Below are 15249 nucleotides of genomic sequence, written 5' to 3'. Positions count from 1 at the left end.
TTAACGCTGGCTGAAATTAACCTGCCTGGTACCTGTGAGAATTGTTTACTGGCTCTGAGACCTCACCACTGATCTGACCAACAGAAAATAACAATTCCTTTCCCTACATCAAATCCGTTTGTGTGGTGTTCAGCTTGGCAGTGGGTATAGGGAAGGTGCTGTGTCCTCCCCTGGATAAGGTGACCTCAGACGAGTGTGATGTGGTTGATCCATGTGCTACCTCCACAGCATGATCCAGGATCAATGAAAATGTATTCAAGCACATCCTGTATCTGCCTCATCACTTGTAAATAAATAGAAGATGTGGTTAAGATCTCTGAGATCTTTTCCTGAGCAGACAACCTCTGTGCACCTCTGAACCCCCAGATCCTAGGGTAACATCCTGCTTGTAATCCATGGAATGGTGTCACTAACGCCCACTGGATTTTAGCACAAGAAGGAAAACAGAAGCATCTGCCTCTGTTACTTTTTCTTTCTCAATTAAAAACCAGGTCACAGTGTCAGAGATTCCCAAAAACTAATCTGCTGCTCTTGTTTCCTCAGGTTGGTGACCAAATTGTGGAAATTAATGGAGAGCCTACCCAAGGAATCACTCACACACGAGCCATTGAGCTGATTCAGGCTGGAGGAAATAAAGTTTTGCTGCTGCTGAGACCAGGGACTGGATTGATACCAGATCACAGTATGTTGTCTTAAGGGCTTTTTGGTGTTGAGGGTGCAAGGCAGGGAAGTAAAGTGGGATAAGGAGATTCTGCTGCTTGTTCACTGCAGTAGTTGGCAGTTGCCTTTGTGACAGCTGTGCATTTATTATTGAATTAAATTCAAAATTAAAATATAAAAATTGAAAAATAAAATATCTATTTTCAAATACAAGGAATATTTGGGGTAAAATTAACACATGACGGTACATAGGAGTATTGCACAATCTGAAATTATTCCATATTTCTAATTAGTTTCTCAGCTCGGTCCAAGCTAATCAAATTTTTCTATAAAAATATAATGATTAACCCCGATTGCCTTTTAATTTAAATGAAAATTCTCTGTGCTACAGTATTGTTAAAAGTTTGTTTCTGTACGTATTTACTTCTGGTTTTAGCCTTCTAAATTATGAAGTGCCTTGTTTTTCAAAGCCAAAACTTCAGGAAGCAGGAAAGGGACAACTTTACTCTCCAAAGGCATTCAGTTTGATTCAAGGTGATTTCTGTGTCTACAAAAGGAAACCACAGCTTTGTAGGCCAAAAAAAAAAACCAACCCAAAAAACCTAGGAAGGACAGCAGAGCAAATGTTTGAAGGAGCCACAGAGTTCAGAACTGGTGACTTTGTGTCTGACGCAGTCCCAAGACTGCAAATCAGAGACTCGTGGCAGTGGCAGCAGCAGCATTTTAAAGCAAAGAACATATAACTTCCTTAGTCTTTGTAAACCCTGATGCTGACACCAAGGTGCTGATGGCTAAACTTCCTAAATTGTAGGGTCACTTTTTCTGATAAGGAGTTTTTCAGTCACAGTGACCAACCCCAAGCTTATCCTTTCAAAATCCCAAACACACAGTTTGAGCTACCAAATACTTTGTGTGTTCAGTCACTGGCATTACTTACTGGCCTCACTCAAAGGGCAAAATCTGCTCAGAACCGTCTCAATTGCTTTCCTCCCGAGAGCTAGAAAAGGATCCTGAGCATCACTACTGGCCCTGCTGGTCACAGAAATTCCCTGAACTTGAGGAGAAACAGAATCAGACAAAAGGGAACCTCTGGAGCATGTCCAGGCCAGCCCTCTGTCTATAGTGGGGCCTGGGATAGGTGAAGGAAATGGTGGAGTGGGGAAGGGTTTATGGCCTCTTGCCTTGCTGTTAATCCCACATTTCTGATTGAAGTCTTGCTTGCTGTACTCTGTGATTTTTTTTTTTGGTATGTACTTCTGGGCTTTTTCTCTTCCTCCTTCAGGTTTGGCTCCTTCCAGTCTGTGTCCCTACGTGAAACCTGAGCAACATTAAGGGCTTTCAGTGCTTTTCTTGGTTTTTCCTTAAAGACTTGGTAAATCTGCATGTCTTGTTTCATCTCTTCCTATTTTTAAAGTGCAAAGCTATGAATAACCCCAACTTTTCACTGTTTCAGATTTCTTTAGGCATAGCAGTTCTAGTTTGTTAGGTTTTATTAAATAGTGTAGGTCAGGGACTTTTTAATTTGAAATTTTGCTTTGTAGGCTCTAAAATTGTTTTGATTCAAGACCGTGTCAGTCCTGCAGGGATACGGCATTCTGAGCACTAGATATTTTTATCTAAAATCACATCCTCACGGTTGTTGTAGAACAACACAATACAGAAAGCTGGCTAATAAAGCTTTAAAAGTATGCTACTCCATAATGTTTTTTGAATTGAACTCAGTAGTTTGCAAATTATTACTTTTTGTGTGTTTAACCAAATCTCTTGCCATTTGCTTCCAGGTGATTGGGATAGCTACAATCCTGCTTCATCAAATGTAATATATGAAGAACAGTCACCATTATTATCTTCATCTTCCCATTCTGCTTTCCCATCTGAAGTGTGTTATTTAGCAGTACCAGGAGAAGCTTCAACCGGAGTTCAGCTGTCTGAGGAACTGGAGCAAGCAGAGAACACTGTGCCTGACAAGATAAGCACTTTAACTGAAAACCTGTGTGAGAGGAAGCCTCAGTCTTCTCCCCAGAGAACAAAGAACAGATGGGAATGTCCCTCAAGTCCTGGGTTTGGAATCACTAAAGGTAGTTCAGAAGCAAGGACCAGAAGGGGCAGATCTGCCAGTCCAGCTGCTGAAGGATACCCTCACATGGGATTCCACAGCCCCAGGAAAGGGGATCCTGAGAAAAACAATCTCTCATGTAAATCTGACAGTTCCAGGAGTGAGAGTAAAATCACAGGAAAAGGGATGAAGAATAGTGACAAAAAGGAGTCTTCCCATGGAAATCGAGGAAGGTCAGCAAGTCCCCAAAGGCATCATGGCAAGCCAGGAAGCACAGAAACAGTGGGAAGGATCCAAACATCCTGTTCTGTTGAGCAGTTAAAAGGTGGGAACGGTAAACCAGAAGTCACCAGTAAAGAAATAAAGCAGAAGACCCCAGGAAAGACAGAAGGGTGTTCTGCAGACCAACATTACCCATTGTTTAGTGGGAATAACCTTCTCTTTAGGGACTCCAGGAGAAATGCCTCTGAGGATGATTTATTAACCAAGTCCAGCTCTGGAGACACAAGTTCCAGCAGATTCAAAACCTCCAGCCTTTCCAATATCCCACTGCTTTCCATGGAGAAACAAAAGAGGGTGGAAACACAGGAAGCTCTTATGCTGAACAGACACCATGGAGAAAGACACATGGAGAGACACAATGAAACCAAAGATGGAACTTCCCAACCTGAGAAGAATTCTCCAGTAAGGAAAATACTGATAACTCCTGGGCCGTGGAGGGTCCCCAGTGGCTGTAAGGGCACCCCAGCAGCAGGGGTGCCTGGAAAACGGGTGTGACAGACTGAGAGACGCTGTTTTTTTTTTTTTGAGAACAAACATGTTTTGATCAATTTTCCAGTAAGGGTAATTTAAAGCATTGGTTTTTCTCACACAGTTGTCTTTTTTTTTTTTCTTCTTCCTCAGAAACTGGTTGTGGGGGGGAAGTATTTGATTTGTTCTTAAATTATCTAAACTCCATGAAGGATTTTCAGATTGCTTCAGTGAAACCCTTCCTGAGCTGCTGTCCCCATGTCCCTTTGCAGGCCATGTCTGCTGCTCCCAGTGTTGCACTGCTGCAGCTTCCCCGAGTATTGTGAACTCTGAACAAAGTTATTTAATGCCTCTGTTGCCAATGTGATCCTGACTCACTTGCTGTTGTTATGCCAAGCTATCTACTGAATCCAGTCAATCTAACCCTTCCCACATGGATTCCAGTCAGAGACAAGGCAGGTTTAGGTGTTTTCTCTAGAGCAGGTTGCATGTTTACATCAGGAAACCCACATGTTCTTGCTGGGTCAGGGAGAACACAGGCGAGTTGGTTCTGTCAGTTCCAGGACAGCAAATTAGCTGCTGATGCTGCTCAGTTCATATGTTTCCTGGAATTTTTATACCTAATACAAAACCCTGGTATATGTATTTGACACAATTTTGTAATTTTGCTTTTTCTGACACAGCAGAATCACTTTAGTTCCTTGATTCACAGGGATTTGGGTTGCAAACATCCATGAGAGGAAAGAAGATTCTGAGTTCTGTTAAATAACACAATTCCTTTGGTTTCACTTGTGGCACCATGACACCCTCAGCCTCAGTGTGGAGTTCATACTGAAGTCCCATCTTTAATTATTTAATGCTAGTTAGGAATTGGGGTTTTTTTCCCCTCTGTAGAGGTAAGAACCGACCTTAGGACAGACTCAGCTACCAGAGCAGCTTTTTCAGTGAAGTTCTTGCCTGTATATTTTAGAACTCTCCCCTATTTACTATGGATGTGTGATCAAGGAGCATTGGTGACAAACAGGATACAGGAGACATCCCATCTATGGTTTGGGCTGGCAGAGATGTTTTAAAGAGGGATGTTACCACCAGAACCTACTGTCACATCAGTCCTACAATAAGTTCTACAGTAAGAACAATAGAAATGGAAGGGGTTTATTTTATTCACAGTTTTAGTGATTATTTCCTGACATCTGAGATTTTTAATGACTGGAGAAAAGTGGTGAAAGAAGGCCCTTTGCTGGAGAAAGAAGAGTAAATCACTGAGCTTTACTTACTTAAAATACAAACATAATTTGCTCTTTGCAAGTGAATATCTCATTTTGGCTTTGAAACATTAAATGTTTTTGAAGGCTAACAAAGCACAGTGAGGCAGTTCTGAGTGGAATTCTTCACGAGTACAGCTGAGTGCTCAAACAGCTTTTAAACAAAGACTTTGGGAATGCAAAAGGCTTTAAAGCAGCTCTGAACTGTGCTCACCTGCTTGACACCAGGGTTGCTATGTAGCATAACACGTACAAATACTCCCTGGGTGGAATATGACTGTGAAAATTTAATACTTTGAAGTAGCCTGTGTAGAAAATGCCCTGTGTTCTTCCCCAGAGGTTGGCTGATGTTGAGCTGTGTGCACTTGGCCTGACCACTGAGTATAGTGAAAAATCCAGTCCTTTAATTCCAGATGAATTAGCCCCACTGAAATTATTTCCCTGCCATCAACTGTATTTTTCTATATGTTCATGTCACCTGATAATGTCTTACCTGTGTGTGATTTCTCCTTCCATAGACCTTGTATCTGTACTTCCTGTATCGGACATAGCCATGTGGCCTTGGAATGCTACGCAATGTATGGATGTACTGGGTGTAAATGTTTATATATTGTACAGCACCTTTATACAGACTTCTGAGGTTCTGACTAGAGAGAGACCTGTAAATCGCTCATTATTTTTTATATAGATATTAAAAACAAATTCCAGTTCATGGCCTGTTGATTCTGCACTGTCTAAACCAGGTTCTTGCTTGGCTTTCAGGGGTGTCATGCAGGTTTTACCCACAAACATGCTACTCATCTGGAAAATGAATGCAGTTTCTCACTGGAAGTCCTTGATCCCCTGTTCAAAAAACAGGGTATCAAAACCATTAAGTCCTGTCAAAACAGTACAGTCATGAAGTACTTGTCCTGTAGGTTTATTTGTACATTTTGCTATATAAAATTGTCGTCTCCTTTTATATCTCACAACTTTTCCTTGTATAGAAAATAGCTGTAAACAATTTAGTACTAGCTGCAGCTCTTGTATGGCTTTAGTGCTTGATGTCCCGCACCAGTTCCTACTGGTTTCAGTGCTAGCTGCCAGGATTCAGCCCCATTAATCCAGTTTTTCTGTGCATGGCATGGGATGACTTGATGAGGCCAGCACATTCTGGATATTGTAGAACAATAAAGCAGAAGGAAAACTTCTGATATGTACACTGAGAATCTGTTTAAAAACTGAATGCCAGTTCCTGAATTCAGTTTGCAGGAGGCGTTTGGCGCTGCCAGGGCAACCAGAGTTTTACTTCGCTGCAGCTTTGGTCTGGGAGATTCGGAGTTGCCCCCTCCTAACCCTTACCTCCTCCCCTCAGCCCTCTTCTGTCGTGTCCCCTTCTCAGCCCCTCACCCCTACTCGAACTTCCAGCCTGCCCCTGCCCCATCCCTCTCTCTGCCCTTCACCACTCCCCAGCTCGCCCTGCCCCATCCCTCTCTCCCCCCACCGCCAGGCTTTTACTATAGTTCTAAGATCTCATTTTCTTTTAATATAATAGAGATCATAAAATAATAAATCAGCCTTCTGAAAGGTGGAGTCAAGACACTCATCTCTTCCCCGTGTCCTGGGGACCCTCGAACACCACCACAATCACCGGCTTGAGCTGGTCTGGGAAGCACCAAATAAAATAAAATACAAAGCATTAAAAAGATAAAAATAAAAACTAAAAAAAAAAGCTTAAAATTTAACAATAAATTTAATTAAAAATAAATGAAAAACAAAATAAAAACGGTAAAGTGCTGTAAAGTGCCGTAAAAGTTCCATAAAAGGTAGTGCCATAATGCAAGACCCTCAAACACCACCACAATCACCAGCTTGAGTGGGTCTGGGCAACACCAAATAAAATAAAAAGCTTTAAAAATAATAAAATTAAAAAATAAAATAAAATAAAAGATTTAAAAATAGAAAAATTAAAAATTAAATAAGAAATAAAATTTAAAAAATAAAATAAAAAGCTTTAAAAATAAAACAAAAATAAAAATAAAAAATTAAATAAAAAATAAAATAAAAATATTTAAAAATAGAAAAATTAAAAATAAAAACTAAATAAAAATAAAATTAGAAAAATAAAACAAATGCTTTAACAAAAGCAATTAAAAATAAAAATTAAATAAAAAATAAAATTAAAAAAAACCCGTAAATGTTCCTTAAAAGGTAGTGCCGTAAAGCGCGACTGTCGCAAAAGGTGCCGTAAAGCGCGACTGTCGCAAAAGGTGCCGTAAAGCGCGACTGTTGTAAAAGGTTCGTTTTTTCGACAGTCGCGCTTTACGACACTGCCTTTTATGGAACTTTTACAGTACTTTACAGCACTTTACGGATTTTGGTTTTTATTATTTTTAATTAATTCTATTTTTTAAATTTAATTTTTATTTAATATTTTTTAATTTTCCGATTTTTAAAGCTTTTTTTTAATCTTTTTTTAGTTTTAATTTTTCTATTTTAAAGCTTTTATTTTATTTTTAAATTTTCCTTTTTATTTAATTTTTGGTTTTTATTTTTTTATTTTTAAAGCATTTTTTAATGTTTTTTTAATTTAATTTTTATTTTTGATCTTTCTATTTTTCAAGCTTTTAAATTTTTTTTTATTTTTCAGTTTTAATTTTTTTTATTTTTAAACATTTATTTTATTTTTTAATTTTATTTTTTATTTATTTTTAGTTTTAATTTTTTATTTTTGAACTATTTTATTTTTATTTTTTTATTTCATTTTTATTTTTTGCTTTTTCTATTTTTAAAGCATTTATTTTATTTTGTTAATTTTCTTTTTTATTTAATTTTTAGTTTTGATTTTTTTATTTTTAAAGCATTTTTTTATTATTTCTTATTTAATTTTTATTTTTGATGTTTCTATTTTTAAAGCTTTTTTTAATTTTTTATTTAATTTTTAAAAATTTTTCTATTTTTAAAGCTTTTTTTTATTTTTTAATTTTATTTTTTATTTCATTTTTATTTTTTGCTTTTTCTATTTTTAAAGCATTTATTTTATTTTTTTAATTTTCCTTTTTATTTAAATTTTAGTTTTGATTTTTTTATTTTTAAAACATTTATTTTTTATTTTTTATTTAATTTTTATTTTTGATCTTTCTACTTTTAAACCTTTTTTTATTTTTTATTTAATTTTTAGTTTTAATTTTTTTATTTTTAAACATTTTATTTAATTTTATTTTTTAATTTTCTTTTTTATTTATTTTTAGTTTTGATTTATTTTTAAAGCATTTATTTTTTTAATTTTATTTTTTATTTAATTTTTTAGTTTTGATTTTTTTATTTTTAAAGCATTTCTTTTATTTTTTTAATTTCATTTTTATTTCATTTTTAGTTTTAATTTTTCTATTTTTAAAGCATTTCTTTTATTTTTTAATTTTTTTTTTAATTTTTAGTTTTAATTTTTCTGTTTTTAAAGCTTTTTATTTTTTTAATTTTCTTTTTTTTTATTTTCCCATTTTTAAAGCATTTATTTTATTTTTTTTATTTTATTTTTATTTTTAATTTCTCTATTTATAAAGCTTTTTATTTTATTTTATTTGGTGCTGCCCAGACCAACTCAAGCTGGTGATTGTGGTGGTGTTTGAGGGTCTTGCAGTTACCCCGATTAATAGGTAGAGATGATGTTTGGAGGCCACAGTGTTACAGGTAGGGGTTAAACAGTTTTTTAGGGTCATTCAGGTGATTTTTCAGGGATGTTTAGGGATATTTTAGGTTTTTTTTTACAGGAGATTTTTAGGAATTCTCTGGAAATGTTTAGGATACGTTTAGGGCTTTTTCAGGGCTTTTAAAATAATTTTTAGGGTGTTTTAATGACTGTCTTACCGGGGCGCCCCAGCCACCCAAGGCACCCCGTGCCGGCGCCGCGGCGCTCCAGCCCAGCCTCCCGTCAGCGCCGCCCGTGGTCGCTTCCCCTCTCCTGCCGCCCCCGCTGCATGGCGGGCCGAGCCGCGCCTTCCCCACCGCACCCTCCCGCTTCAGAGCTGCTGGATGGCGCGGCTGGGCCGCCTCCTGCAACCACGGGCGTCCCGGCGTTCCCTTCCACGGCCGCAGCCGCGGCCCCGTTCCCGTTCCTGCAGCTCCGCCGCCTCCCGCACGCCCCGGCCCGCCCGCCGCCATGATGACTCTCCGCGCCGCCGTAGTGACGGAACCCACGCATGCGCAGTTGCTACAACCCCCGCACCAGCGATATCACTCCGCGCCGACTCATCGAACCACAGCGCTGCTTCCGGGATCAGCCGCACGCATGCGCAGTTCTATCTCCACGGCCCCGCCGCCACCCCCCGCTGCGTTTGCCGCAGCTTTGATACAGCCCGGTCCCGGTTCCGAGCCGCTGCGTGCCGCTGTCCAGCCACAGCCGGCATCCCTGTGCCCTGTCACGCCACTTCTGCCGCCACTGCGTCTATACACGGCACCACAGCAGGCGAAAACTGCAGCGCCTTGCGTGTATCCTTCCGCGTCTCTCCCTCTGCCGGGCACCGAGAGATCCCTCTGCAGCGCGTAACCCTGAGCAACCGATACCTGGTGTGCCTCCGCCTTTTCGCCTTCCACACTCCTAGCACCCAGTGGGACTACTTTGTGTCACGATTCGTCTGCACAGCCACATCCATGCACACAAACCGTGCGACGAGGAGGAGGAGGAGGAGGAGGTTGGAATATGACAGCTGCTTTAATAAATACAGGACAGACAGAGAATTATTTTGCCCCTGCAAATGCCAGCTCTTTGATCCCAACACAAAAGAATTTTAAAAAAGAACTGTTCCCAAATAGCTCCAGAGTCCCCTCAGTGTTTGGGACAGATTTCTCGACCCACAAATAGACAGTAAACCCTGAAAATTTGCCAGCATTAATGCCAAAATTAGAAAACTCACAAAAATCTTTTGATAATTTTCACCTAACAGACTGGTGTGAAAAACGCCAATCACTTGCTTTTAAAATTTTTGAAAGTTTAATAGTAATAAAATGGTTATAAAAATAGTCATACAATTAGAGTAATAATAATTTGGACAATTTGAATTAGGACAATATGAGACAACAAAAACAAAGAGTTACGGACGTCCGGGTACCTTTTTCTGGGCAGCATGGGCCCGAAAAAGGACCCCCGTTAACAAAGGATTAACCCTTAAAAGCAATAGCCTGTTGCATAGTCATACACTTCATACATGGTGCATAAATTCCATTCAAACACAGGATTCTGTCTGCTCATCATCCACTTCTTCCTTCTAATCCTAACAGCGCCTTGGAGGCAGGAAGAAGTTTGTTTCTTCTGATAAGAGGGCAATATATATAAATTCTTTTTCTCTGAAAGATCCAGGTGTCCTGTGGCCGCTATCTTGCTGCAAGTCCTTTCTTTAAAAAAAGTATCTTACATAGCATCGTTTCTATTATAACAGTTTTTATAACCTAAAACTGTATTTAACACACTACTTAAGAGAATTAATTCCTTTCTAACACAACACATATAATATTCATTTTAATATTTCAAAAAAGCCAATCATAAAATACCTGCATTTGCCACAATCCCCACTCTTATTCTTTGTAAATCCTTTGGCTTGAGCAATATTTCTTATCTACTTGCATCTTCTGGACTATGCGGGCAAAATAAAACAGGGGATTACACAAGGAAGAAATATAAAAATAGTTGCAACACATAAAATGAAAGATCTTAATTTCTTCTAATACATTACCCTACCAGCTAGGTTTTAACATTGTTTTCTAAATTTTGGACTGGTACCTCGGTTATTATATGCATATATATTTTTTTCTTCTTTGATTTCTTTTGCTTTTTCTAGAATGACTTTTCTGTGGTCATCAATTTTCAACAATTTGATATATTAAACTTTCCACAAACACCCCCTTCTTTGGCCAATAAATAGTGTAAAGCCAACCTATTCTGATACCCGACAGTTTTTGTTTGGCTTAGCTGACTTTATATTAACTCCAATGCCTGGGCAGCTCCATTTGCTATCATTTCTATAACTGCTTGGAGTCTTGTAATACGACTCAATAGATAATTTGGGGTCAATACAGAGTTAAGTTGCTGTGCTGGTTTTACCTTTTCCTTTATTATTTGTTTTTTTACCAAATCTCAAACCGTCAAGATTAAACGTAAAACAAATCCCTCTCTCTCCTTTTGGACATTCAATTCCAAATCTATTACCACTTTTTCCTAAGTTTCTTGTAATCCAATAATTTACTCCATTTTGCCTACAGGTTCTTAATTTGGATGGGTTATAACAGTGGCTGTTGACATAGGTGTGTGTAATTAAAGAGGAACTTTGGTTTCTTTCCACGTGATGCTTTCTGCAGCATTTGTGACACAATCTTGCTGGTATCCCGAAAGGGAAAAGAGAACAAATGAGTGCCAGAAACAGGAATAACAGAGGTCCAGTATGCCTTATACTCCCACCTCCCAGGCCTGTGAGGTTGCAACCCACAGCAGGTGTATTTGATCTTCTCGGTGGCAAAAAACAGATGCCAATCTGGTCGTGCCCTCTATTTCCTTGTCACTTTCTCTTAAATAATGTCCAGGCAAATTGGTTTGGACACCCTTTAACTGTGGACTCTTACCGTTCTTCAGGTATCTCTCATTCACCAGGCACTAGTAATTCCCATCCACAAAACTAAGTTATTACTTTAACACTTTTTGCAATAAGAGCATAAATGTTGTGAACTACAATGCTAATTATTCTCACAATTCAAGCATTTACTTATAACCCAGCTAGCATGTCCAGTCTTGGAATGAATCAAATAAAGTTTACTGATGGAAATGGTAATTCCCCTTCTCCCCTGTACAATTCTCAGGCTAAGGTCAGAACACAAACACAGTCTTGATCCTTCTATCTGGAGTATTCCTCCCCTAAGGAGATGTTTTATTCAGGCAAGACCAGAATAAAACCAGGCAGTGTTTGAAATCAGTGGTACAAGCGTTGTCTTAATTCTTAATTCTGTGTTGTTCTTTGTACATTTCTTGGATCATTTGCCTTTTTTGAAACTATTACCACTCAGTCCCCTTTGAGAAAACGCCAAGGGAAGAGCCCTTTTGCCAAGGGGCAGCATCTGAGCAGGCCAGGCAGCATGTGGGGTTCCAGGAGAGGGCTTTCAACTTTCCCCTTTTACTGTGCCAGTCCCTCCCCAGAGCCCCCAGACCCTCCACAGCACTCCCAGAAAGGAGAGGGGTTATTAGGAGAAAAAGGGTTTAGAAAAAAGGGAAAAAGCTTCCTTTTCCTTTATTTTTTGTGTTCAAACTGGGAGGGACTCTGCTTCCCCTGCAATTTTAGTGGTCTCAGTTGAAAGAATCCCTGCCTTTTCTATGCTGTTAGGGGTGTTAATTGACAGGAAGTCCTCATTTTCTATTATTTACCAGTTTAAGTAGAAGGGGAAAATCTTGACAATGTTTCTTATGGGTTTGAATTAAGGGTAGCCGCCCCCTTTTTGTTGTCCTGAGGCCTAAATTGAGGGAGAAGCCCAGCTATCCCTCCATAAGAATTTGAACTGAGGGAAAAATCCCTCTTTTTTCATCCCTGGAGAGATTTAAAGAGAGAAGAAAACCCTTCTTTTCCCAATAATTAAGGAGAGTAAATTAAAAGGCAGAAGCTATTTATTTGCTATTGTATTAGTTTCAGTAGAGGTAACTGCCCCATTTCCTCTTTTTAAGGGGTTCACTGGAAGGAAGCTCTGCTTTTTTCAGCATTTTAAGGGTTTAAAAATACATTTCAGGGCCCTTCTTTCTGTGCCATAGGACCAAGTATCTCAGAGCAGGGTGAGCCTGGCATGCACTTAACCCTTACACTGCCTGGGAAGCTTTTATTTTTCTTATTTTTACTTATAATGTAGATAGGCCTAATTAGAGGTCCCAAGGAGACTTAGACGATTCATATCATAAGCATTCTTCTCCACCGGGCTCAGCCACACATGAAGTAGTACTTAATAGCCACTAAGGAATAATTATGTAAGTTCACATCAAATCACCCAATTTATCTAGTTATGCTGCCTAAACAGAAAGTTTTATTTCTTACCAGTTTCCTGCCCATTTACTCCAAGTTGTTGCTGCAAAAAAGAAAGTGCTGTTATTTTTCAGAAGAGTTTTCTTCTATAACAAGCCCTTTGCTCCCCTTGAACTTGAGTCAGAGGAGCCAAACAGCTGCAACTGCTCTGAGGGCTTTCATACCAGGTGGGATTCGCTCCCTCCCTTTTCCTGGGTGCCATGGGAACGAGAGGCGGGCACCATCAGGGGTATATTAACCCCAGCCTTTGCTCAGGGCCTTCATTCCCTCTCTGGGATGTGCTGGGATCAGAGCTCTCCTCTCATTTCACTCTCATTTCAGGTAAGAGGCTCTTTCAGCTTATCTCAGCTTGTTTTCAGCAGGTGTTTCTGGGCATCTAAAGCAACAGAGGCTTTGAAGATACTGTGAAGAAAACAGCATAGAATACAGGGAGTATTTAAGTTCACAATTTTGGGTTTTGTGTTTAGGGGTGGTAAAGTGCATTTGTAATTTCCTGTTTTGTTCTTATTTTGTTTTGTATTTTTTTTAGGAGGAGCGTAGCTTCCAGAGGCTCCAGGTTGTGTCAACTACAACACTTTTTTCAGCAGATTCATCATGTCACAAGAGGAATCTGGGAATCTGCCCAGTGTCCAAGATGATGTTTGAGATTAAGGCTTCAGGTGAGTTGAGGATTGTGACTAGGAGAGGGAGGGTGAGCGGGTATCCGGTTAGGAGTTATTGTCGGGGGGGTGGTTTTGAAGGCAGCAGGGTGAGAAAGGGTGCTTATTTGAGCCCCCCACCCAAGGCCTTTTAGAAGCCGATCAGAGGCATTCACACGTCTTACAGCACACAAGGTCATCCAGTGCACTCACAGGAATGCCATTTCACTTTGCCTTTCTCTAACCCAGGTGTCACTCACAATAACGGCCGCAGCCTTGGAATCAGGATGAAGCTGGAGCCTGAAGGAGCCAGGCACACTCAGGAGAGGGCAAGTAGCTGACTCGCTGGGATTTGGCCCACATAACTCTGTACTCATACTTTGGTTTTGGTTTTCTTTATTGTAGCTGACCGCGAGGCTAACAGGCAATCACGGGGCCCTCTGAGGCAGGCTCATTTCAGGTGCAACGTGGATCCTCATCACCGATCATCCAAAAGATAAGTCAGGGCCACGTCCTGGAGATGGGATGATGGGAGAGTAGCGGGTTGGGAGTTCCTGGGACAGATTTAAAAATTAGCAGTGGGAAAAGCAATCTCCTCCAAGGGGCCTCTTAGGACAGCTAGAGGGAGAGGCTCTAATTTTGATGGCAGCTTTCAGGCGGGCAGCGCAGAACAGTTCCGGTCCACGTGGTGTTGTCCAGTGTACCGTGTTACCTAGTGTGTCTTTGGGGTCCCTTTTGCCTTTTCCCCTCGAGACGCTCACCACAAGCATAATGTGTTGTGTTTGTTGTCCCCCTGTTTGTCACGTTCCGTGTCACGGGTGTCCGCACATATTTGTGCTGGAGCCGCTCTGCCCTGCCCTGCCGCATAGCCTGCTGCCAGAGGACAAGTCCCAGGGACTTGCAGTTTGTGGGGTGTTGCCAGACTCTAGATGATATTCCTAGATAGACAGAAGATGTTTGGAGCTGTGAAGTTATCCCGCAGCCCTTTGACTTTTGTCCTCGCTTTCTTTCAGATGCAGAAGGATAAAATCCAGGGCAAAATCCATCCACCCATCCTGAGTGAGGAGGTTCCCCCAAGCAGGTCAGTCACCGTTTGTCTCTGCAGGGGGAGTGTAAAGTATGACTCTGTTACAGCACTGTTCTTTTTCTTTTTAGGAAGTAAAGCTGGATATCAGCAGTCAAGGTGGGGTGGGCAAGGTGAGCATTGAGTAGGGTACAGAAGCAGTTGTTATTGCTCCAGTCTCACTTTCCAGTGCAACTCTAAGCATCTGTTCCTGTTTCTGCGTTTTAGGCAATCCACTCGGAGTACGCCGAGCCCCAGTCACCAACCGGCTGATGCACCGGCTGTGCCGCTCTCTCGAGCCCTGCCGAAGAATCATGGGACTCGTCGATGAAGCTGAATGTTCTTAGGAGCATGGTGAGTAGCAGACTTGTGGGGTTTTGGCCCATGGGCTGCCAAGATCGGGCACTGATGTTTGGTTTTCATTAATACAGCTGTCTAAGAGACAAAAGCCCGGTGCCAGCAGGATCTTCCCAGCTGACGAGGTGGCCTTTCTTCGCACCCGAGACTGGCCTCCACAGATGTGCGAGAGATAAGTAGAGGGCCATGACCCACAGAGGGGATGAAAGCAGGGTGCTGGTTTGGGAATTACTGGGAGGGGTTTTTGTTTCCCCTTTGGAGGTGGGGGTGTCCATGAAGCGGCCCCTTAGGCCCCATAAAAGCAAAGCCTGACTTTGGATCCCGGTGCTGAGGTGCACAGGGCAGAGCAGTCCCGGCGTGTATCGTGTCACTTGTCTTTTGTGTATTATGTGTTGTTTGGATATGTCATGTCCTTTACCTTAGGCCTTGGAGG

The 15249-nt window shown here is 40.6% G+C and overlaps 1 protein-coding gene across 4 annotated transcripts in view; it reads left to right on the top strand.

Annotated features, from left to right (window-relative positions):
• Window positions 1–5443, top strand: part of MAGI3 (membrane associated guanylate kinase, WW and PDZ domain containing 3) — a 57465-nt gene extending 52022 nt beyond the window's left edge. For 3 of the 4 annotated variants that reach the window (XM_066565123.1, XM_066565122.1, XM_066565120.1), the window contains exons 20-22: window positions 544–682; window positions 1943–2032; window positions 2442–2555. In XM_066565123.1, the coding sequence (XP_066421220.1) occupies window positions 544–682; window positions 1943–1992 (189 nt within the window). In that variant the 3' untranslated portion in view covers window positions 1993–2032; window positions 2442–2555. Of the gene's footprint in view, window positions 1–543; window positions 683–1942; window positions 2033–2441 lie in introns of all 4 variants that reach the window. The other variant, XM_066565124.1, reaches the window with a different exon arrangement.
• Window positions 5444–15249: the final 9806 nt, after the last annotated feature.

The sequence above is a fragment of the Molothrus aeneus genome, chromosome 24 (genome assembly GCF_037042795.1).
Source record: "Molothrus aeneus isolate 106 chromosome 24, BPBGC_Maene_1.0, whole genome shotgun sequence".
NCBI lineage: Eukaryota > Metazoa > Chordata > Aves > Passeriformes > Icteridae > Molothrus > Molothrus aeneus.
This window is presented reverse-complemented; position numbering and strand designations above follow the sequence as displayed.